Raw genomic sequence first — 25874 nt, forward strand, 5'->3', positions numbered from 1 at the left:
GTTTTTCATCATCTTAGAAGAACAATGAGTCGCAATCATTTTGCTCCATAAAATTTACATTTGTAAATTATTCTGATTGTCTTCGGATGAACACTTTCTGACTGTTTGTATATAATTTTCCTGCCAGAGAATTTTTTGAGATAATTCTCCAGGGTTCTTCTTTTTCCTCATGCATTGTGGGTGTTAGGTCAATCTTAATGTTTGACATGACAACATAAACTGGATGTAAATGTTTATTCAAGACACAATACAAAATGACAATAACAGGTAATATATAAATCCTAAGAGTATGTTCTTAATGTCACTACATTACTGAGGTTTAAAAAAAAAACTAAAAAACAAAGTTTGATGGAGTTGCAAATGTTAAATGACATTTTTCCCTTGCTGTATATCTTTTTGATGAAAGAGAATTGAGGAAAATTTAACAAGTAATTTTTTTGTTTTCATTGTGTTGCAGAGCGCCCACGCCTTTTGTGATTTAGATAATGGATGGATTGGAAAATTATAACTGGAATAAGTATTATTTCAGTCCTATGTGCATCTGCACAAGCTTTATTACATAAAAATGTATCAGTACCAATGATACTACTTCAGTCAGGTTGCGATTCTTGTACACACTCCCAGTCTTTGAAGTGTGGAAGATACTGTCAAGTACAAATTCGCTCCATTTCATGATAGACAAATGCAACTTCATGAAGCACTTGTGATAATTGAAGACTCACCTAGAGGCTGTGGAAATGCAATAAATCTCCATTGCACTCGCCTTTATCTTTAAACCAAGAGTAAAAATTATCACATGCTTCATAAAGCTTCAATTTCCCATCATTAACGCATGAGTGGACATTTGAAATAGGAAAAGGAATCTTTCAAATGACCAAAACCTAAAATAGTCAAATGCAACATTTTAATCTATTTTGATCCAATCCCATTTTACTAAAATTCTGCTTCTGTAATTTTTTTGTTTTTTTTAAAGATTGTTCCTTTCTGTAAATAACAGCAGTACAAATCATAGAAAACATTCTGACAAGACTGAAAAACAATGCCTTGGTCATCTAAATATCACAGCAGCTGCTCTTGATTTTGATTTGTGCACTTTTCTCCATGTAATACCCAAATCAATTAAGCTTTATGACATGAGCCTATATTACATCCCTGTTTCCTTCAGGCAAATGGTAAATCATAGCAGCTAAAGTATAGCCAACCAGTATCTTTAATAGGTTAATTAATTGAGTCATTGAATTATAAGTACTCAGTGAAACATAACATTTTAGACAATGTATGCTTTCAAATTAGTGGGTTGAGGCCAGTTGAGGCCAGGCCACTGAGCACTGAAAGGCTATTCTTGATAAATGACAGAGGTTTCTGTGGAAGAATCAAAGCTGTTGTATCGGCAAAGGTTGAGTTACGCCATTTTAAATTTGTGTTTCTGTGTGGAATGGCAAGATGTATCAATAAAAATATCAAGACTGTTGTTGAGAACAAAATAGAAAAATAATGGTCTGTTAGTCACTTTATCACATAAAATTACATATAACTTCAACCAACCAAGAAGGTGGATGTTTATAGCCTTTAATTTTTGATTGATTTTCTAACATTTGTGCCACTCTAAATGAGAGAAACCAACAGAATACAGACCTGTGTCATCAGAATATCTGTCTAATAGTAGTCTATAAAACTTTGAACCCAAGACGCTACAGAAGAAACAAAGATTAAGTCATTTTGACAGTTTTTACACTCTTGCTTTTTGTCTTCTTGACAGTTCTTGACTTGGCTTTGGTGACGGCCTTCTTTGCTGCCGCTCTCTTTTTTTTCTTGGCCTTTTCGGCTTCTGCAGCCTTTTTTCTCTGGCTCGACAGAGTCTTGTCTCTGAGCAGGTCGTTTCGTCCAATTTCCATCATGTGGTCTTCCCATGACTGCATCTCATTCTTGTAGCGGATTTTATCGTCCTCTGCCAGCTGTGTATAAACCTGGAATGTTGAACAAAGTGGTATGTGGACACTGGGCAGTTTGTTCAATTTTGTGCACAACAATTGGCAACAAAAATGTATTTTGAAGTCCAATAAATAATATAGTATACCATGATTCCCCAAACAGTGACCAGGGCATCTAATTACCTCACCTATAGTGTTGCCTGAGTGAATTTTATTTCCTTTGGTTTCTTTATCTTTCGACTCCAAATTCCCTAATTCAACATGAAATAAAAGTATATGTAAAGTTGTTAAGGCCTACCTGCCAAGGTTATTTTAGTAAACAAAAACTAATAAAATAACTAAAATTGAAAAAACATTTTAAAGAAATAAAATAAAAACTGATTTAGAAAAATGTAAACTGGCCAACTATGTACATTTCACGGTGACAAAACTAACTAAATCTAACTATAATTGTTGATAAAAGGGTTGATTTTAAAAGCATTTCTTTCAATATTAATGGTACGGTCGTTTTCAGGAAGAAGAGGGGGAACAGTCATCTGGGTGTTGTACTCCTCTTAATGTTTGTCACACAGAAGGGACATCATCCAGCAGCCAATAAAATAGAGCCAGCAAATGACGTCGCTCCTCGGAGATCAAGTTTGTGTGTGCCGTTGGCTTCAATGGCTCACCTGCTCTTGACATTTAACTTAGCCCAAAACACAATGAGAGTTAAAAAGTGCTTTTCTTTTTTGCTTCATACATGAAAAAAATATATACAATATAGAAAAAAATGGTACAGTGTACACCCAGATTTAATACTTCCAAATGGTAATTCAACCCACAAATCAACTTGAGTTAGCAACTTGCCAAACAAGGCATCCTAGATTTATTATAATTAAGGCGCATGCATGCATTATACTTTAGAAGCGGTATGCACGCCACCTATTGTGAGACAAAGTGATTCAAAGTCTAAAACATGCACCATGAACTGTACCCTAAATTGTCAAAATGTCTTGAAATCATATTTTAACTGCACAATAGTGACCATGGTCTTTTTTTTTTTTAAATTTGGAACATTTTTTTTAATTAAAACTAATACTAAAAGTAACTAAAACAAAACTAAAACTGTTTTAAAGAAAAAAATAAAACTAACTAGAGCTGCGAGCAGCTATAAAGGGCCCTCGCAACCCTGGCAACGTTGGGGTACCGGCACGGAGGAAATGTGAAATATTTACGAGAAATAACAGCCCCGGATCTGTGTTTCATCAAACTTTTTGAAAATTTGATGAAGCATGTACAAAGCCGAGACACATTCTAAACTGACACATTGACGAGGCCTTGACAATGAAATCCGCTCTAACTTTAACTCCGCAAAAATTCCTCTTGAAGATTCCTCATGTTATTTCTCGTAAATATTTCACATTTCCAACGTGCCGGTACCCCAACGTAGCCAGGGTTGCGAGGGCCCTCTATAGCTGCTCGCAGCTCTAGTTATTATTATTATACAATCAGACCTTTCAGCACTGTAAGGTCACGCCTTTTGCCGAAAAGTCACAAAATTCGGGATAGAGTAAGATCAATGTCTTGAGTCTTTTCTGACCAATTTTCAGTCTGATTCGTCAAAAGGGCTCCATGCAGTATGTGAAAATTAAAATAAAAACAAATTTTTGATTCCACTTGGTGGTGTTGTCTTATTTTGTGTTATAACCTTCACATGCCACACAGCTAGGGGGCAGTGTTACTTGGGGAAGATAGAGAGGGCACGGGTTGGGAAAGGAGCGAGTGTCTTTGCTGTGGAGGAGAAGGTGGCCGTTGCAAATAAAGTACTTTGACAAGTTGTCAACATTTGGAGTTGTCATTCAGGCTAACATTGGTAGCAGAGGATGGTTAGCAACTACAGAGTTCCGCCACCGTTTGAAGAAGGAAAACCCTACGAAAGCTGGAAAAATGAAGTCGGAATTTGGACAAGAGTCACCGACTTGGAAAAAATGAAGCAAGCCCTTGCGGTGGCTTTGGCGCTATCAGGTAGGGCGCGAGAAACAGCGATGGAAATTCCAGTAGACGACTTAAACCAAGACACGGGAATGAACACTTTATTTGCCAAAGTTGATGGGCTATTCCTTAAAGAAGAAAAAGACAGAATATACGAAGCCTACTCCAATTTTGATCGCATTATGAAAGACGTGAATGTGTCCATGGCGGACTATATCATCGAGTTTGAACAGCGCTATTCACGAATGTGGAAATACAACATGGAACTACCCGATGCTGTTTTAGCGTTTAAGCTGCTGGACACAGCATGCTTGGAGATGACAGACAGGCAGCTGGCTTTAACAGCATGCAGCGACTTAACATTTGCTAATATGAAGTCGGCGCTGAAGAGGACATTTGGTGCGAATGCGAGTGCTGCGGCGGATGCCATCAGCCAAGAAACTGTGTATGCTACGGAGCAGCAACGAAAAAAGGGCAGAGCCTAGCAAAAGAACACTCGGCAGAAAACTCCACAGAATGGTACTAATCCCCCTGACAAGTTTGGACGGGGATCAAAATGTGCAGTGTGTCAAAGCACGTATCACTGGGCTAAAGACTGCCCACACAGAAGTGAGAATGTCGCAATAACAGGATCGTCAAACGGAAGTTGAAGAGTGTAATGTTACACTGCTAACCAAGGAATCACCTACAGATGCAGAAATATTTGTGACTGAATGTTTTGGCTCAGCTATAATAGATACTGCTTGTACCAGAACTGTATGTGGACAAAAGTGGCTTGAGCACTACAGCTCGGTATTGGGAAAGAAAAGTGCAAATACTATGAAAGAGACTGAAAAACAAAGTCACAGACCATTTAAGTTTGGTGATGGAAAAGTGGTCTACTCTGTGAAAAGTGTGAAGATACCTGCTAAAATTGGGCACACAAAGTGTAATATACAAACTGAAGTTGTACCTGTTGACATCCCCCAGCTTTTGAGTAAGTCATCACTAAAAAGAGCAAGAACAGTTTTGGACATGGAGCGTGACAACGTAGTGATGTTCGACCAACCTGTCAAACTGGATTTTTCTAGCTCTGGACATCACTGTGTAAGCATTGTGGACACTGATGGAAAATGTAATGCCAACATGGAGCATGTGCCAGCTACTGAGGAAGAAATACTGACAATAACAGATGAAATGGCAACCGATGAGAAGATGAAAGTTTTAGAGAAACTTCACAAACAATTTGGACATGCCTCTGCTGACAAGCTACAAAGACTTTTGAGCAGCTCTGGGAACAAGGATTCTGGATGTGCCAACCTGCTACTGAATGTAGTAAGTCGATGTGAAGTATGTCAAAAATATAGTAGGGTTAAACCAAAACCAGCTGTTGGCTTACCGCTTGCGTCAACGTATAATGAAACAGTTGCTGTAGATTTGCACGAGCTGGAACCGGAAGTAAGGTACCTACATATTATTGACCAGTTCACTCGTTTTAGTGCAGGGAGTGTTCTGACTACAAAGAAATCTTCTGAGATGGTCAAACATTTTATTCATGATTGGATAAGTGTTCATGGCCCCCCTAAAAAGCTGTTCAGTGACAATGGTGGGGCGTTTAATAATGAAGAAGTGAGAGACATGGCTGAGAATTTTAACATGGAAGTAAAAACAACAGCCGCCTATAGTCCTTAGAGTAATGGGCTAGTAGAACGACACAATCAAACCCTAACTGAAATTATAATGAAAGTGAAGACAAGCACTGGATGCAACTGGAGCACTGCTATGGATTGGGCTTTGATGGCAAAGAACTGCATGGCCAGTGTCCATGGCTACAGCCCACATCAGCTGGTGTTCGGACAGAATCCCAACCTACATTCTGTGTTGATTGACAAAGCACCAGCTCTAGAAGGCACCACAAAAAGTGAATGGGTCGCGACGCATATTTCAGCTCTGCATGCAGCAAGAAAGGCTTTTACTGAAGAATTCGTAGAGCACTAAAGAAACAGCTACGTCACACAGATGAGAAGTATGAACTAGATGACAAGGTTTACTACAAACGCGTCGACTGTCCAGAATGGAAAGGGCCAGGAGTGGTCATTGGACAGGATGGTGCAGTTGTTTTTGTTCGACATGGAGGCACCTGTGTTAGAGTTCATCAACTCAGACTGAAAAAGGTTGCTCAGGAATATGATGATGATGTTTCTCAGATTACCTGTGAGAAACAGACCAATAATAAGCAACGGTGTACCGTTGATGCGGCTGAGGAGTGGGAAGGCGAGCCACATGCCGAGTACATGGAGAATGACCCATTGCCTGCTCTTGTGAACACAAGGGCTGAAGGACAAGAGCATGAGAGAAATATCCAGTTAAAGACTGGTCAGATTGTAACATTCAAAAACCCGGAAACCAGCATTCAACAAACTGCAAAGGTTTTGGGACGTGCAGGAAAAGCGACTGGAAAATATAAAAATTGGTACAATTTTGAGCTGCTTGGGCCTGCGGGAGTGGCTGGAATCAACGAATCATCAGATGTTTCACAATTAGAGGATTTTCAAATCCAGGTGGATCAAGATGTGACGGACTATAGAAGCGAGGACATATTTGTGACAAATGATATCTTATTTGACAAAGCCAAAACAAGCGAAATACAGAATTGGAGAAAAAATGATGTGTTTGAGGAAGTTGATGACAAGGGACAAAAATACATATCCACACGATGGGTGTGCACTCTGAAAGAGACAGTGACTGGATTAGATCCAAAAGCAAGGTTTGTTGCAAGAGGTTTTGAGGAGCTGCAAGTTGCTGAGTTACAAAAAGACTCGCCAACCTGTGCCTCAGAGTCGCTGAGGCTTCTTGTAGCTGTGATTTGTCAAAGACAGTGGACACTTCATTCGCTGGACATAAAGTCAGCCTTCCTACAAGGCATGGAACTGTCTCGCGTCATTTTTGTCAAACCTCCTCCTGAAGCCATGTTTGATGCCAGTAATCTGGCTTCAAACCTCAAATGTGCTACCATACAGACAATTATTGAAGCAAACAAAGTTGTATCTAAACTCAAGACCAAGTCAGTTGAGTTGAAATTTCAACCCCTTGGGAAAGATGATAGCCTACAGTTTGTTGCATTCACTGATGCATCTTTTGCAAATCTATCTGATGGGGGTACTCAAGGTGGGCACTTTGTTGTTTTGATGGGTGAAAATGGCCAGTTTTCTCCCATTTGCTGGCAGTCAAAGAAAATTAAGAGAATTGTCAGAAGTACACTAGCAGGTGAGACACTAGCTATGTCTGAGGGAATTGACAATGCCATTTTTCTGTCAACTTTATTTTCTGAACTGTATGCTGGTAGTCCAGATCGACCTGTGCCAATAATCTGTGTTACCGATAATCACTCACTTATGGATGCTTTGAAATCTACTAAACTTGTTGCTGAAAAAAGATTGCGTTTAGAAATCAGTTCTATTAAGGAGCTGATTCAAGCCAAAAGGGTTAAACAGGTGCTATGGTTAGACACTAAAGATCAACTGGCAGACTGTCTAACTAAAAGGGGAGCATCTCCAGCCTTGTTGCTCAAGGCTCTCCATGAAGGGTATTGGAGAATTAAATAATCTAGCCAACATACTGTTTAAACAGTTAGTTAAAAAAAGGGGAAATACACATTCACGTTACAGTGAACCATCGGTTATCGCGGTTAATGGGGACAGAGACCACCCGCAAAAACTGAAAATCCGCGAAGTAGCGGCGCACCTTCAAAAATGCTTAAAAAAATAAATAAAATAAAATTATATATATATATATATATACATATATATATATATATATACGGGTAGAGAGAGAGAGAGTGAAATTCATATTATAACAAAAAAAAATTATTATTAAAACTATTTTTTTATTCCCCAGCCATTATTTTTGTATTTATTCAACTACTTCTTTTTGTATTTATTTAATTACTTCGACTTTTACCTGCTGGTACGCCGTCCGGTGTGCCCTGTGAATGTTATGATCCTCCAGCAGAGCTGGAGGATTGAGCAGGACTCTCCAAACGCAGACACGGGAAAAAAGGTGGTGATACAATCACAATATAGTCAGTATTCAATTACAATCTAGGACTATGAGGGTCTATCGGCTATAATATATATAATACCAATCTAGCGGCGGAAAGAACGTAAAGCGCTGGTGGAACACTCGCACCAGGAAAAGGGAATAACTATAGAACGAAAAACGCTTGCAAAAGGCAAGGAATGACTAACGAAGATTGCTTACCACGGAAGGATAAGAGGAGACCAATCATCGACAGAAAAAGAGAACAGAAAACGAGCCGAGCTGTAGCTGATAACGAAATGAAAGAAAAACGCGACAACAAGAAACACTTGAACAAGATAACGATCGAAGTACGGGAGCATGAGCAAGTAGGATAACAATCCGACACCAGGTAGTCAGTGTAGGTGGATTATATAGTGAGTGTAATCAGTGAGTGAATGGGAATCCGGTGCGGGGCTGGTGGGCGCGTCTCGCAGCAGCTGACGGTATGGCGCGAGACGATCGCTGGAGGAACGCCCACACAGCTGAAAAAACAAAAACACACGCGGCATGACAGGCACGGATCATGACAGTGAAATGAAAGGTGGCATTCTTCATTTATTTATTTATTCATTCATAACTGACAGCCTCGCGCTCCGCTCATGCCCGGGCGGAAGAGGTGCTCCTCTTCGGCTTAATTGTCACGCATGCCGGACCTGCTCCCCCGAAGCGTGTCTCCGTTCGGTTGAACTCGGTTTCATTTCGCCCCGCTCGTGCCCCGGGCGGAAGGTGCTCCTCTTCGGCTTAACTGCCACGCACGCCGGCCGGCCTCCTCCGGAGCTTCCGTTCGGTTAAACTTAGGGGCCGCTTGACACCGCCCGTGCCCGGGGAAGGTGCTCCTCTTCGGCTTAACTGTGACGCGAGCATGCCCTCCTCCTCCGGAGCTTCCATTCGGTTAAACTTAGGGGCCGCTTGACACCGCCCGTGCCCGGGGAAGGTGCTCCTATTCGGCGTAACTGTCACGCACGCCGGCCGGCCTCCTCCGGAGCTCTGGTACGGTCCGAACCGCGCGAAACGTCGCCCCAAATCGTGCCCGGGGGAACGTGCTCTTCTTTGTCCACTCTCCTCTTCGCCCACGCTCATCTTCGGCGCACGCCGGCCGTCTAACCGCTTCAGCGCCCCGTCGTGCCGCTCGGCGAAACTACAATGCCCCCGAATCTTTTTAGACCCGCGAAGCACCGAACCCGCGAAAGGTGAACCGCGAAGTAGCGAGGGTTCACTGTATATTGTAATTGAATGTAATGTTTTGCTGTTAAATTGAGCAATTGTATGTTTATTTTTTTTTCAAGAGACTGAGATTGTTGTCTTATTTTGTGTCATAACCTTCACATGCCACACAGCTAGGGGGCAGTGTTACTTGGGGAAGATAGAGAGGACATGGGTTGGGAAAGGAGCGAGTGTCTTTGATGTGGAGGAGAAGGTGGCCGTTGCAAATAAAGTACTTTGACAAGTTGTCAACATTTGGAGTTGTCATTCAGGCTAACAGGTGGCGCTGTTTGTATAACAGAATAATAACATTAAGATGTCTTCAGGTCGGAACGTTTTATGTACAGGTGAAGTTTTGGATTTTAGGAGCATGTGCAGGCGAGTTATTAAGCATTTTGTCCATTGTGATGACACGCCCGCTTTGAAGTTAATTCAAAATGGCCGACTTCCTGTGCAATTTATCTCATGGCTCCAAGAGACTTTTTTGTAGGTCTTGGCTTTTTACATACTCCATAGAATTTTCAAAAAGCTAGGTGAAAAACACAACCGGGGCTGCTTTTTTGAAAATTTCTAGAGGGCGATAGAGTGCCATTTAAAAAAAAACTGAACGAGAAACTAATAAAATATTGATTTTTTTCAGGCCTGATGTGCGTGTAAAGTTTCACGAGTTTTCGCTCATATTTAGAACCTTAAAATCAGCGTTGTTTTATTGGCGAACTGTGCCAAGCCACGCCCACAGCTTTTCACAAAAATCGACGATATTTATATTATGAAGGCCTAAACACTCATCCGAGCAAATATGAGGGCGACCTTGTTAACCTGCTCGGAGAAAAACATCAACAAAAATAATTAGTATTTTCTTTAACCAGTTGGTGGCGCTACCACTACAATCACATAGGAGTTGGTAGATGTCTCAAAGGCTGGAATATCCTCAAATGTGAAAAATTTCAAGAAGATAGGATCATTTGAGTCATGTTGCCGGAGCTATTGTTTCCACGGTGAATAATCAGACTTTGCGACGCCATAAAAGCCACACCTTTTGACGAAAAGTCACAAAATTCGGTATTGAGTAAGATCAATGTCTTGAGTCTGTTCTGACCAATTTTAAATCGGATTCGTTTGAAGGGCTCCGTGCAGTACCTTAAAAGGTAAAAAATTATATTTTTTGTCGCCACTGGGGGGCGCAAGGTGTACAAGTGAATATAAACATATAGATGTCTTCGGGTACCGACTCTTTATGTACATGTGAAGTTTTGGATTTTTAGCAGCTTGTGCAGGAGAGTTATTAAGCATTTTGTCCATTGCGGCGAAGGAAATAATAAGCGAAAACTTTGAAGCCCAGCCCCAGTCATATAGTATTTCGGAAACTAAAAATTTTTGACCCAGGTCTTAAGATGGTACAGCCGGAATCTTAAGACAATCGGATGAACCGTCTGGGATCAGGGTGCAAAAGAATGACCCCTGTAAATGTGCAAAAATGGGCGAAAGTTGGACTTTCAAAAAAATCATAACTCACTTCCTGTTCATATTTGACTATTGTCGTCAAAGAAATTATATGTATATCTCAGGGTACCATACGTGCCTGGCAATTTTTGGAGGCCTAGGTCAAACGGGCCAGGATATCTTTTGATCTTTCCCATTCTAGTTGGCGCTAGAGAGCCATTTTGTTTGCGTCGTTTACGACGATACTAAAATATCAAATTTTTTGCCATGCCCGATGAGACTGCCAAGTTTGGTGAGTTTTCATGCATGTTTAGGGGGTCAAAAATGCGATCGAACGTTAGGAAAATAGAATAAATAAATAAATAAATAATAATAATTTCTAGAAAAACAATAGGGACCTCGGAGCAGTCGCTGCTCAGGCCCTAATAATAATAATAATAATAATTTATAGAAAAACAATAGGGACCTCGCAGCGGTCGCTGCTCGGACCATAATAAAAACTAATAAACCCGCCCTGTAAACTAATTAAAACTAACTAAATATAAAACACAAAACTAAAAACTAAAGAAAAACTAACTATAATTAAAATTATAATACCATTGTATATTCAGTGGGCAGCACGGTGGGCAACTGGTTGGCACAATGGCCTCACAGTGCAGAGGTTGTGGGTTTGATTCTCGCTCCGGCCTTCCTGTGTTGAGTTTGCATGTTCTCCCTGTGCCTGCGAGGGTTTCCTCAGAGAACTCTGGTTTCTTCCCACATTCCAAAAACATGCACGGCAGGCTGATTGGACACTCTAAATTGCCGCGAGGTATGAGTGTGAGCGCGGATGGTTGTTCGTCTCTCTGTGCCCTGCGATTGGCTGGCAACCAGTTCAGGGTGAACCCCGCCTACTGTCCGAAGATAGCTGGGATAGGCTCCAGCACCCCCCGCGACCCTCGTGAGGACAAGCGGTACAGATGATGGATGGATGGATATTAACTACCTGCTTCTGATTGCTGAAAAGATTCCTCCAGTCGTCCACCAAAGACTTCAGCTTTGCCTAGGAGACAACATATGAAATCCTGTTGTTCGATACAAATTCATCACGACGTGTCAGGCGTTTCAAAACAAATATACGGGTAATGGGAGTTTGAGAGGCCTATTGGGAAAACCTGTTGTGAAGTACAATAGAAATAGCATAACTTGAAAGCAAGCATATGCACATACAATATATAAAATTGTTTGTAGCCTTTAGTACTAACCTGTGTGCTTTCTCCTTTGGCTTCCACAAAATGTTCGGACATAAAGATGTTGAATGGTGAGCGAGGACGTTTTGGCTTTCCCATGGTGGTTGCCTCCTAGTTCACATTGAAAAAAATATTTAAAATTCAAATTATCAACCTGTAATGTGATAACGGGTTAAATGTGATTTAGCACATTTTACTCATTGGGTCTTCAATCATTCTAATTGAAATACTGGAACACAATTCATTCAACCCAGAGGAATTTCAAAATTGCTGATTTTTAGCTTGTCAAATATAGTTGGGGATACTTATAACCCATTATCATCTGTAAATTCAGTAAGAAGTGGATTCTATGCTCTCTATTCTGTTCACAGAGCACTACAATAAAGTGGTACTTTGATTTTAAATAACAGGAAAACAGCAATATGTAAAATAAATCATTTTACACACATTTCCGAGAGCAAGTTGTGACTTCCTATAAATTACAGGAAATAAATTCCAAATCACTTATTTCCCTTTCGTTTCCCCTGCATAATGCAAAATTCAGATTTTTTATTTTTTTTTGTTAAATCCAATATTTTTATGTGCTGGTTCCATTCCAAAAACAAAAGTGACTCTTAATGTTTAACGCGTCCGTGTGACATGTATGCCCATAAAGCCCCTTTTTTGGTCCATGTTTAGTGACATGGACCCCCCCCACCAAAAAAAAAAGAGAAAAAAACAATGTCAAGTGGAAAGGTGTTTACAGAAGAAAATATGGTCCCACTTATAGGGGCTCATATCGTCTCATAAGAACAGAGTAACAGGGCGGGAGGAGGTAGAAATATTTTTTAGAAATGAGGCATGCTCCTCAAGCTCATTTCATGGAGACGTCTACTAAAGACGTAATGTCATTGCCACGAATATAAAATTAAACAGCTGCATGGCTGAATTACTATTAACCACGTGTCAACTTGATGTTTCATCTTTGAAGGGCTAAATTAAAGTCCAATATAAAGACAACGCTGTGACTCAAAACAACTGCAGCTGCACCGACCATGGTCAGTGATCACTCACCCAAGCGCTCTCCTCCGTCCTTGAGGAGCGCATCTTGGGCTTTTGATGAGAATGGGTCTAATGTGTACAAATGAGCTTTCATATTGCAGATGCATCGCATACATAGCCCATTTTTACCCACATACATAAGAGGCCCATGTGAGATTAAAAAAAAAAACAAAAAAAACTTGAATTGTACTGTTCACAATGCATGAAAAAAATCTGATGTGTTATAATGGGCAAAAAAATATAAATAAATCAGAATCCAGCTGCAGTGTGAACCTAGCCTTTTCTTACCCTCTTCTTGCGGATGGCCTTCCGCTTAGCCATCCTCTCCCTCTTCTCAAGCACCAGCTGCTCGAGCTGTGCTGGGGTCAACTGGGCCTTGTAGTTCTGCAGATCTATCTTAAACTGCTCCTTCTCACGCACAAATGCATCTTCAAAGGGCTTCATAGAAGACATCATACAGGTAATTTAGCACCACGTCAATGAACTTTAACATTTATTAGGGCTGAACTATTTTGATGGATAAACATTTTCCCTCCCCCCACAAAATTCTACCAAATAAGTGTGACATAAACATAAGTCAGTAAGTCATATTTCCAATTGTAACAATAATGCAAACAAATCTGTGGTTTTATAACTTCAATTTTTCATGTTTCATGAAACAATGATATGCAAACATGTTGACTGCACTTCTTGACAATGTATCCACACACTATATAAACAAAAGAGCCTACCGACCAAATGAAGCATTTTTTTGGGGGGGGTCATTTTTAACAGCTGCCTTTACGATTAGATTGCATTCGATTACACTGTGATGACCATTAAAATTAGATTCATTGTTCAGCTCTATACTGTATTATTTTAGTTCAAAACTTTACAATGGAACCTTTGAAGTTGAAACTCCCTTAAATCATGCACTTTGGAATTTAAGATCAACCCTTAGGAAAACTTTGCCTCTGAACAAAGACATAGTATTACAGAGGATTACAGTTCAGTATTTATGAGTATTTCATTGGTTTTGTGTGTATTTCCATTTAGACGTGACCCCTTTGCTTGATTGGAGATTCGAAAATGTTTTTCATACCATGCCTGTATAGGCTTAATGATGACAAATGATTTTGACCAATTTGAACCAAGTCGGACAGTGACCTTGACCGGACTATTTTCAACCATTCTGGTTCCACTGAAGTGATTCAGATGAAATACCCGTTTCTGCTCTGGTCTCATCACTCTCCACTCGTGGGCAATCTTCCTGATGACTTCTATTGGTTTTACGTCTGGAGGAAACGACAGGATTAGATTTAACAGTTCGAGCAGTGTCGGTTTTAAATTGCCTAATCCGGAAAAAAAACTGCAGCAAGCACATAATACACCCTTTCACACTGTGTTGCTCCTCGTTGCAGATTGAGATCATTTGAGATACACCTGTTGCAATTTACCTGGGTTCTGACTCGCCATGACCGGCTTCTGCTGCATAACGTATCTTATGTATCCATTGAGAGGCCTCTTTGGGGGCATATTGGCTTGGGTGGACAGGCATTTCACTGGGTTCCTGTATGCAGCATGGACGGCTCTGGTAGACCAAAGATATATGATATGATATAATATAATATTATATAAATATATAATATAAGATAATATAATATGATGTAAATATATAATATGAGATAACATAGTATATATATATATATATATATATATATATATATATATATATATATATATATATATACATATATATATACATACACACACATCTATATATATATATACACATATATATATATACATACATATATAGATACATATATACATACATATATAGATACATATATACATACATATATACATATACATACATACATATATATATACATACATATATATATACATACATATATACATACATACATATATACATACATACATACATATATACATATACATATGTACATATATGTACTTATATATACATACATATTTACACATATATATACACACAGATATATATATATATATATATAGAGCGAGAGAGAGAGAGAGAGAGTCAAGGTTTCAAATCAAAACAAAAAAAAACTCAGCATACAAGCAAACAATGAAACAAAAAAATAAGTTTAACACAAAACATGTATCTCTCATGCCATTCATATCCCCAAAAGAAATAAAAATAACACAAAAAGATTACAACAATGGCATCTTGGGAGTGACTCAGCCTCAGCCAATCACATGGCTGTTTAGAGAGATTTGAGTGGTGTGCTTTGGGCAGTGTGTTTTCATTTTTTTTTATATTTTTGCTGTCTGTTGTCTAAACCTGTAACGTTTCTTGCTTCCAATAACATGAATGATAAGACAGACTACGACATCGTGGACAGCTGCCCTTTTGTCCAGCATTCTCTTGCACCATCTCCAAACACGGTCTTCACATAATGTATTTGTCACCGTCAATTCGAAACATAGATGTCTCAGACTTTGACCAGCATGGTGTGCTAACATGCACTCTGAATACCCCAATGGGAAAAAGGGTTGATGGTCGAGAGAGATGAGAGATGCTCAGTCCATATTATAGGCGTGTCGCATTACAAGGAGCCTCATTTGTTTTGGGGAAGATTTGGGACTTTTAAGTGTGCCCTATGGTCCCGAAAATACGGTATATATAAAATATTATATTGTATATAGTATACAACTATTATTATACACTTACATTTTCAAGAGGAACAATTTGATACGGTTCGATTCAGTGGGATTATGATGATGATTTGGTATGGCTGTCGTTGATTACACGTTTAATAATATGTAACAAGAGGAACAATATAAATGGTCTCCAAATCCCAAACAATTATCCGCCGCTTATCCGGGGTCGGGTCGCGGAGGCAGCAGCTTCAGCAGGGAAGCCCAGACTTCCCACTCCCCAGCCACATCTTCCAGCTCTGCCGGAGGGATGCCCAGGCGTTCCCAGGCCAGCCGGGAGACATAGTCTCTCCAGCGTGTCCTGGGTCGTCCTCTGGGCCTCCTGCTGGTGGGACATGCCCGGAACACCTCACCAGGGAGGCATCCAGGAGGCATCCTAATCAGATGCCCACGCCACCTCATCTGGCTCCTCTCTACATGGAGGAGCAGCGGCTCGACACTGAGTCCCTCCCGGATGGCAGAGCTTCTCACCCTATCTCTAAGGGAGAGCCCAGACACCCTGCGGAGGAAACTCATTTCGGCCGCTTGTATCCGAGATCTTGTTCTTTCGGTCACGACCCACAGCTTGTGACCATTGGTGAAAAAAAATAATAATTCACCAATAAAGACAAACCGATTTCTCCAGATTCATACCTGCTGTACATTCCTCATTAAACATTCAATATGGCATACAGGGCAAATGCCGGGTGGGGCAGATGAGGTACTATTTAGTTATCATTTTCCTCCATTTTACCCCAAGTGACCGAGCAGCCCATTAATCCAATTACAACCAAGGTCCCAAACTCCAGTCCTTGGGTGTCGCTTTCCAGCAAGTTTCAGCTGATATAAAACAGTAAAATGTAATATTTTTAGTCAATACAATACATTTTTTATCGGAAAGTACCCCCAAAAAGAACAAATATATGCACAGATGCACAAATAATGCATGACTAATTTCAAATATTTTCATGCAGAAATCATGCTGCAACTTACTTATCTGCCAAATACTGCACTAACCATGCAAAGTACAGCTTCAGCAATGATCGTGCTACGGTTAGCTTTGTCGCCAATCGTAAGAGTACTACTTCTATTAGAATCTACTAGAGTACAAACTTAGTTGAAGCAAATTTAGCTACCTTGCCAGAGTGCTTGTACAAGTGAAGACATTGAAGGACTTGGCCAGAAGACCGACACTTGCTGTCACGAAGCTGAACGGAGCCATGCCGGCGTTGTGGGCACCTAAAATGACGTCTGCGTATCAAAGAAAAAAAGGCGTACAACCTAACAATTCCAAAGCGATCGTATATTAATGCGTGCAATTCTTTGCAGTCATTCACACACGCAGCACAGTGAAATGCAGCAAAAGGCGCCTTCAGTCGCCCGCGGTGCATTGTGGGTATGCACAAAAATAACGTTTTCTTCTTCTGCTGCCACCAACTGAACTGGAGGATGAAACACTAATTCAAGGGACCCCGTTATTCGCGGGGATAGGGACCGAGTTGCCCCGTATATAGTAAAAATCCACACCTGCTAAAATCCACGTATAATTGATACGCATGAGAAATGCTTGGAATTTTTTTAACCCATAAAAATCTTTAAAAAAGACAAAGAACAAGTAATCGTTTTCCAGGAAAACCGGGATTTACTCTCCCCAGTAAAAGCTACAGACATTTATTTTATTTTATTTTTTTAATATTGGAGAAAAAAAATTGGAGTCTTCAATTAAGAAACCATGCATGTTTTTCGAATGTTGGAGGAAACCAGAGTATCCGGAGAAACCACACGCAGGCGCAGGGAGAACATGCAAACTCCCCACAGATAGGCTGAAGACGGAATCGAAACCTGCGCCTTTGAAGTGTGAGGTGGACGTGTTGACCAGTCATCCACCGTGCCGCCCCCTCTTGCAAAAATCCTTTTTAAAGACACACAAGGAGTAAAGTCAAGTAATGTAAATGTGTCATGCTTCTACAACACACCTTTTCATTCTGACTATACAGTGTGTTTATCTGCAGTTTATACACTGTTAAACATATGACCACACAATATGGTTGAGTTTTATACGGGAATGTAGTGGGAATCTAGATTTTGAAATAAAGTACAGGGCAGGGTAAACAACTGTTCGTCTATGTATATGTCTAACGACTGGCTGTCAACCAGTTCAGGGTGCACCCCGCCTTCTGCCCGAAGACATCTGGGACAGTCTCCAGCACACCCACGACCCTCGTGAGAAGGAGCGGTTCGTATCACGGGTGGATGTAAATGAAATACTTTCGATATTTCCTAAACATTAATTCAGTTTAAATGTTGGACACAAGAGGGCGACATTACTCACAATAACCACTGAGCGTGTCACAAAAACGGCACCGAAATGACTAATTACTAATAATTATCGGCATCAAATAGTTTTGAAAAAGACCACTGAGAGGATTAGATTAGAACTAAAGTAGGATTAGAACTAAAGTAGAGAAGATTTGATCATTTTAAATCGTGTTCGTTTACATCTCATCTCACATTAGATATTTCAAAATATATTTTGCGAAGGAAACGATAAAAATTAAGTGGGTGCTACACTTGCCTAGACTGAATGGCAATATGTCTTGCTTCAGCTCAAGGTTAATAAAGATAGCTGATGTGCAAACATAGTCAAGTCACACTGTCGTTGGACCAAAACGCAGAAATAAATCTAGCTAATGGTTGTGCGATTTATTTAAACATTTCCCCATTTTTTAAAGATATTTTTAATGAAGAAAAAAATTATGTATACAGTGAGCTGCCTACCTAAAATCAGGTCAGCTCTTTAACATGCACCATATGACTGGGTTTTGATCACATGATTAACAAAAGTTCCTCCTTAAAATGCGATGCGTTCCCTTCGTTTGATTGGCTACAAGTTATAAAACAAAAAAGCAAGACCTCTTCTGATTGGCTCTAGCAGTTCCTCAGAAACGCCAAGCTTCCTGGTTAACTACAAATGGAACAATCATGCTTTTTTTAAACCTGAGTTACGGTGGGAAATCTGTCGTGGGGGTCGAAATGTCTCACATGAGTGATCGCAGCCTTGTTGTCGTCCTCGTACTCTACCTTTGCGTAACTGCGACTTGTAAGTTTTCCACTTTGGGTCACTTGAAACCACAAGCCAGCGACAAGACACAGGGCAGAGCTGTGGTCGAGCTGCTCAGACGCCTGCTGGGGAACAGATCCACTGAGTTCATTGTCATAGTCAACAGGAGCCTCTCCAACGACAGCTTGGATGTGTGTGAGCTCAAGTCAACGAAAAACAACAAGATAGTCGCCACGGGCAACACCGGAGTGTCCGTGGCCTCTGGGATTTACAATTACTTGAAATATTTTTGCAACTGCCACGTTTCCTGGTCCGGCGATCAGTTGGATCTGCCCCGTCCTCTTCCTAAACTCTCCGGTGTTCTCCGCATCAATACCCAACACAGGTCAGTGACCCCTCTGTCGAACCGGTGTCTATCGTCAACACGCTGACGCGTGGGTACTGTATGCTCTGACAAAAATGCAACTCGATTATCAGTCGTGCATTTTAAACATCTCTGCTCATTTTTGTTTGCTTTACTGCATGCAACTTGGACTGATCTCGTGTCTTGTGTTAATTTGTAACAAGGGTTAAAATGCCCCGTCTACTGGTTATTATTAACTGTTGCGTGCTCCAAAATTTCCCAGTCACAATAATCCTTGTAAAAGCAAGAGGAATGATGAACATTTCACTAACTGATCTTGCTGAACCATGGGTGAAATGACTTAACCGAATTAGTGATTTATCAAGAAATTAATAAATTCTTATTTGTAGAGATTTAAATTAGACCAAGTTTTAATAGATTGAGGAAATCACTCTGGATGTTCTGACCTCCTGTTTTTATGCCAATGTTGTCTTGCGCAGAATAAGGTTGCCTGAAAGAGTTGAGATGAGTTTTTGTTCTTTTTGTCTCTAATCTTTCTTTGACTCAAAATTAGGCTGTTGCTGCTGATGCTGTTCTTATGGTATCTATTGTTTGTGTTTTAATTTGTGTTCTAATTTCCCGCTAATTTATATTACCCCATATATAAAGCGCTTTGTTAAGGGTCAAGCTGTTGTGAAATGCGCTATAAAAATATAGTTGTATTGTATTGTGCTGTGGATCGGTTTCACATCTAGAAATACATTGATGGACCAACATCAGAATCAGAATCAGAAATCCCTTTATTGTCATTGTACTCAAGTGTGCAACGAGATTAGAAAGCTCCCCTCTCCAGTGCAATACAACAATAATTCAGTTAAATATAAATTAGATAAATTAGAGAATAGTTAGTCCGATGGAAAATAATACTGAATAAGATATATAAAAACACATCACGTCGCTGTTCTGCAAGGTAAGGGTGGTCGTGTGCATGTGCGGGCGTGTGCATGTGCGGGTGAGGGTGTGGGGGTGTGTGTGTGTGTGTGTGTGTGTGTGAGTTTAGAATGGAGATGGCTCTTGGGAAGAAACTGTTTCTCAGTCTATTAGTCCTTGATTTGATGCATCTGTAGCGCCTGCCAGAGGGCATCAAGTTGAACAGGTGTAAGTTTGGGTGGGTATTGTCTTTGACAATATTGAGAGCCCTGCTGAGGCACCGGGCGGTGTAGATGCCCGACAGTGAGGGGAGAGGGCAGCCAATAATCCTTTGCGCTGTATTGACCGTCCTCTGGAGCCTCACTCTGTCCGCCTCAGTGCTGCCGCTGTACCAGGTGGAGACACAGTACGTCAGCAGGCTCTCGATGGACGAGTGGTAGAAGGCCAGCAGCAGCTTCCTGTCCAGGTCGAATTTCCTGAGGACTCTCAGGAAGTGCAGACGCTGGTGGACCTTCTTTACCACTGCTGTGGTGTTGTGTGTCCAAGTAAGGTCATCGGAGATCTGTACTCCCAGAAACTTGAACGTGTGGACCCTCTCCACACACATGCCTTCGATGCAGAGGGGGGGCGGCACCGTCTTGTTCCTCCTGAAGTCGATGACGATCTCCTTTGTTTTTGCAATGTTGAGTTGCAGTCTGTTGTCCTCGCACCAAGCCATCAGTCTCTGGACCTCCTCTCTGTAGGCTGTCTCCTCACCTTCCGAGATCAGACCGACCACTATCGTATCGTCAGCAAACTTGACGATGGTGTTGTTACCGTGGGCCGGGCTGCAGTCGTAGGTGTAGAGGGCGCAAAGGAGAGGGCTCAGCACGCATCCTTGAGGGGAACCGGTGCTCAGCGTACGGGTGGAGGACGTGTAGGGGCCGGGCAACACAGTCTGGGGTCTGTTGGTCAGAAAGTCCTTGATCCAGATGCGTGTGAGGGCAGGGAGGCCGAGAATGTCCAGTTTGGCGACGAGGATGTCCGGGATGATTGTGTTGAATGCCGAGCTGTAGTCCACAAAGAGCATCCTGGCATAGCTCTGCTGTTGTTCCAGGTGGCCCAGCACAACATGCAGAGCAGTGTCGATGGCGTCCTCAGTGGATCGGTTAGCCCGGTATGCAAACTGGTAGGGGTCCAGAGTGGGAGGAAGGCAGTCCCTGATGTGCCGGAGAACCAGTCTCTCGAAGCACTTAATGATGACTGGCGTGAGAGCAACAGGACGGTAGTCATTCAGGAGGACTGCGGGTGACTTTTTGGGGACAGGAATAATGGTGGAAGTTTTCAAGCAGGAGGGGATGACTGCTTAAGCCAGGGAGCGGTTGAAGACCCTGCAGAAAACATGAGACAGTTGGTGGGCACATGCTCTGAGGACCTTGCCTGGTATTCCGTCGGGTCCAGTAGCTTTCCTGGGATTAATAGCCAGGAGCGCGTGCCTCACATCATGTTCCTCTACGGTGAGTGGGGGGGAGTTGAGGCATGAAGTGCGGGGGTGTGACGGTTGGGGCGAGTCAAAGCGAGCGAAGAAGCAGTTAAGCTCCTCTGCCAGCGATGCACTCGGGTCTACAGAGGTCGTGCAGCTGCCTCTGAAGTTGGTGATGCTCCGTAGACCCTGCCACACCTCCCGTGGTCTGTTGCTGGCAAGGTGGGACTCCAGCCTCCTCTTGTAGTTTGCCTTGGCAAGTTTCATGCCTTTGCTCAGGTCAGCACGAGCCACCCTGTACAGGGCTTTGTTGCCTGACCTGAAGGCAGTGTCACGGGCCTTGAGGAGAGAGCGGACCTGGCTGGACATCCAGGGCTTCGCATTTGGGAAGGTCCGTATGGTCCTGTTCAGGGACACAGTTTCCATGCAGAACTTGATGTAGTCCAGTACACATTGCATGTAAACATCAAGGTCCTGATGATCAAAGAGGTCCCAGTTGGTGTCTTGAAAGCAGTCTTGTAAATCAAAACAAATACAAATTATTAAATACACAACTCATTATTGCGTTAAATGTAGTTGTTTTAATTGGTGAATCCTCACGTTTGTGTCTCTTCAATGGCTGTCCCATTAGCAGGGGTGTCAAACTCCAGTTCTTAAGGCCGGTGTGCTGCATGTTTTCCATCTCTGGAACACACCTGATTCAAATGAGCAGGATACTTTTCAGTCTTCTTCAGAGCTTGCTGATGAGCGAATAATTTGCATTAGGTGGGTTACAGCCTGGAAAGCGGTCCTCCAGGACTGGATCCTGACACCCCTGCATTAGAGTAATGTAAGACAAATAACACCCACAGTGTGTTAGATGTTGTTGCAACTTAATCTCTACAAATGTAATTAATCATGTTTATAGATTTGAAATTTCAGCAGATTTCTAATCCAATATGGAAGTTTAACAATACCCTTGTTAAATATGAAGAGTTCTGCAATGAAACAAAAAAAAAAGTTAAGGTAACTAATTATTTGAAAATGTTGCCGTTGATAAAATGGGAGTGGTTTTAATTCAAAATTAGAGAAATTGCCAACACTATAAGCAAAAAAAGGTCCAGAGCAAAGAAGCAAAATGTACAAGATATTGTCAAAGGTATAATCTGTGTCAAAAAACAGAATTAAGAATGGAGGGACAATTTAAATCATATGATCTGCAACACCAATTCGATGATTTATATTTGGAAAAAGCTAAATGGGGCATTTATCCGCTCTTGAACTCATTGGTTGGAGGAAGGTGAAAAAATACTTATTTCTTTAACCTAGAGAAAACAAAGACAAACAAAAACTTTTTCATAAACTGATGATTATTAATACTATCCTTGATAATCAAAAGCAAGTTAATGAGCAAATAAGAACATTTTATAGTAATCTGCACAAATCAGAATTTTGTGGAGAGGTTTGTCAGTTGTTTTTTTTGAGACAGTAGAGTTAGGTAGAAAAGAAATTGATGATTGTGATTTCAAGCAACATTTGGAGGATGATATTAGAATAGAAGAATTGCATGAAGCGATTTAACAGATGGTTGGTTGTTGTTTTTTAATGCTCTCGAAGAATGTATTTTAACAGAACACCTGTCTACTACCATGATACAAGGAATTATCACATTAATTCCAAAACCTGACAAGGACAGATTTTCTCTTCAAAATTGGAGACCCATAACTTTATGTAATGTCTACAAATTGTTGGCACGTTTAGTCTCATATGAAGACTAGACATGGGTTTAACAAATTTAGATAATGAATGTCAATCAGCTTTGTTAAGCGTTGAAGCATACATAATCATACCAGGCTGATTTCTCTCATAAAGTGATAGAAGCTTTCTATTTAGGGTGTTTATGAGGAGGAAAATGCCCCCAAATCCCTAAAACATTCTAATATTTTCAGAGGTTGATATGAGCATAAGCATAGATGTCAGCGTAAATTCTGGTGACCGTTGATCACAGTTTTCGCACATTAGGCTACTTTTAGTTTCCAACATTACGTGTTAAGACTGTCGTGGCGCATCACTGGTGAGGAGGGAATTATACATTAGTGTCTGCAACTAAAGAGCCATTTGAAATGTTTCATAAAAGATTCCACAGGAACCACAAACTCTTTGGACATCTACAATGAACACACAGATTCTTGTCCTTTTTCTTTTAATCTGGAGCAGACAAAGCGATATGTCAGTGCATCCCACATGTTGTATGTCTTCTAATATTAGCCATATAATCGACAAGTAATATTCTTAAAATGGAGTTAGAATGACATGCCATCAAAAGCAATAATTCAGAAGTAATCCAGCGAGGTCTTGCTTTATGATACACCGCAGAGGTGCACATGAACGAGGCAGCTTCACAATTTGCTTCACTTCACTTCACTGCATTGGATGTATGGATTTTAGAACTCCCACATTATTTTTTATTTGGTGTGAAGGTCAAATCAGTGTTTACTCTGCATTTTCAGCTATAAAATGGCAACATTTCAGTAGTGGGGCACTCATCGTTGCGATTGAGCACATTTAAAAAAAAAAACGTGTTCATGTGACAAATAGAGCATTGTCACTCATTATGTTTCATTATTCACTATAGGGCGCGATGAAAACTTGCGGCGGCTATGTTCTTTTAAAAGGACCATTTCTCTCAATTAACTGCTGTGAATTAGACCCGCATCAGCTAACCCCAGTTATGTCATGTGCACAGACTGAAAAAGCCATGTGAAGCATGGCAAAGTGTGGCACCATTTGTTTTTCCCAAGACTGGATAATAGTCTAAGGCAGGGGTGTCAAACTTGTTGGATTTCTTTCTGGTTGTCTTCAGGGAGTCTTTTATGCCGTGGTTTGCTATAAAAACCTTTTTTCACTTGTATGCACTTTGGTTTTGAGGTCAAGGTTTGATTCATAATGGATACTGTAAATGAACTTAACCTTTTAAAACACTAACAGATTTCATAACATTTAAAATGAAATATCAAATCTTAAATAATTACTTGTTAGTGCAGCGTAATATCATTCCTTCTAGGAAATGAACCATGAAGACGAGTGCTATAGGAACAATTTGAGAAGTGTGAATTATTGTGCTACAACAGTGGTTATCAAATGGGCGTACACGTAACCCTGGGGGGTACTTGAAGGAACTCGTGGGAGGACGCGCAATTTTAAATAAAACAATCGAACATGCACAAATCCTTAAAAAATAATTATTTAATTAATTAAATGTTGCAGGAAAATAGACGTCAATCAAACCAATTTTATATTCAGGGGGTTATTCACTTTATTTAAAAAAAAAAATGATTATCCCCCATACAAGAATGGTTCGACCCAACTTGTCCCGTGCCACCTCTCATCACCTGTCAATCACTTGAAGACACAAACAATGGTGTTGTGGTTCAAGCGTAAGTCTTTCGAACAAAACGGAAGCACACATGTAAAAGAAAGCAAAACCAGAGTCGGAAAAATTCTGGTTGTATGTTGAAGATTATATTTTATTTGGGTTAACGCACGCAAGTTAGATCGCTTCTATGATCCAAAAGAACACACTTCATATTGATTATTATTATTATTATTTTTTTAGTGGACTAATACAATTGAAGTTTGAAAACTTCTAAAGTTTAATAAATCACATGCTGATGGCATTTTTTAAGTCGTCGTCTTTTTTTTTTATTTACCCCAAAATGTTTTGCGCTGGTTCAGGGGTACTTGGCTGAAAAAATAATTCACAGGAGGTACATCACTGAAAAAAGAGAACCACTGTGCTAGAAGACGCCAATTAAATGATTTGTTATTGCTTTGGTGCCATCTAAAGACCCAGGGGGAGGTTGTTTAAGTGCAGCTGGAAGTACAACCTAGGTGTTTGGCTCCAGTGTAAGAATTTTGCCACACTTCTTGTTCATTAAGTTGCCTAATACAGAAATGTTCTGTGTGGTATGACTAATAATTGTTCCCACATTTGATTATTAGTTTATTTACATTTTATTATTTTAATGATTAATAACTATTTATTCATCCCTCTTTGAACATGCTTTGCTCAGTTAAGCCGATTAGTAAACATTTCTTCAAATTTGCCAAAATTGCTTGCTTTCTGGAGCTCGAATGTGGTTGGGGGCCGACAATTTTTAGGAATAGGCCTGGCAGGTTGAGGCCGCAACAGTACCAAGATAGCGGCCGGAGGCCGAGGGACTGACTGCCAAAAAAAGGATCAAGGCCCCAGCACTAGTTGTTTTTTTAAATTTAGAGCATCTTTCATTAAGACAACGATTGGTGACTGTCGGTGTAATCATGTCAAATTGCCATTCACACATGTTTTTGCAGGGCGGAAGTGCCACCTACGCAAAATAGATTCACAGATGCCAGAAGCAGCCACGTTTTACGAATGAATGTGTTAGTACTATAGGTTGCATGTTGACATGTTGAACTTTTGCCAAACAAGTATGGTATATAAAGCGCCAACCTGTCAAAATGGCTTCTCAGAAACGAGAAACTGTTAAAGAGAACATTAGGAAGTCCTTCTTATAGA

At 40.7% G+C, this 25874-nt stretch overlaps 2 protein-coding genes across 5 annotated transcripts in view; one reads left to right on the forward strand and one right to left on the reverse strand.

Moving 5' to 3' along the window:
- Nucleotides 1-220: 220 nt before the first annotated feature.
- On the reverse strand, nt 221-16977 carry tfam (transcription factor A, mitochondrial). 2 transcript variants are annotated; one of them, XM_088283936.1, is made up of 7 exons: nt 16678-16975; nt 14314-14447; nt 14081-14151; nt 13166-13315; nt 11852-11947; nt 11593-11649; nt 221-1967 (listed from the first exon to the last, which is right to left on the reverse strand). In XM_088283936.1, the coding sequence occupies exons 1-7, from the start codon at nt 16761-16763 to the stop codon at nt 1710-1712; spliced, it is 852 nt and encodes a 283-aa protein (XP_088140062.1). In that variant the 5' UTR covers nt 16764-16975; the 3' UTR covers nt 221-1709. The 2 variants fall into 2 exon arrangements, with proteins under 2 accessions (XP_088140062.1, XP_088140063.1); XM_088283937.1 differs by lacking the exon at nt 13166-13315 and having other exon boundaries at nt 16678-16977.
- A 1516-nt stretch (nt 16978-18493) lies between these two features.
- The window catches only part of naglu (N-acetylglucosaminidase, alpha), a 38736-nt gene continuing 31355 nt past the window's right edge, over nt 18494-25874 (forward strand). For all 3 annotated transcript variants that reach the window (XM_088284496.1, XM_088284495.1, XM_088284497.1), the window contains exon 1: nt 18494-18987. In XM_088284496.1, coding sequence (XP_088140622.1) covers nt 18524-18987 — 464 coding nt within the window. In that variant the 5' untranslated portion in view covers nt 18494-18523. The remainder of the gene's footprint in view (nt 18988-25874) is intronic.

Source organism: Idiotropiscis lumnitzeri, chromosome 20, assembly GCF_059441095.1.
Source record: "Idiotropiscis lumnitzeri isolate Australia: NSW breed Sydney's pygmy pipehorse chromosome 20, RoL_Ilum_1.0, whole genome shotgun sequence".
In the NCBI taxonomy this organism is placed as follows: domain Eukaryota; kingdom Metazoa; phylum Chordata; class Actinopteri; order Syngnathiformes; family Syngnathidae; genus Idiotropiscis; species Idiotropiscis lumnitzeri.

What these genes read in the sequence shown, in the direction of transcription:
- tfam (XM_088283936.1), bottom strand. Translation starts at nt 16,763, where the DNA reads ATGGCTCCGTTCAGCTTCGTGACAGCAAGTGTCGGTCTTCTGGCCAAG. An exon ending in TGAGACCAGAGCAGAAACGG is followed by an intron (nt 13,316 to 14,080) that starts GTATTTCATCTG and finishes TCTTCTATGAAG; the next exon opens with CCCTTTGAAGATGCATTTGT. An exon ending in TTTTCAGCAATCAGAAGCAG is followed by an intron (nt 1,968 to 11,592) that starts GTAGTTAATATC and finishes TCAACATTCCAG; the next exon opens with GTTTATACACAGCTGGCAGA.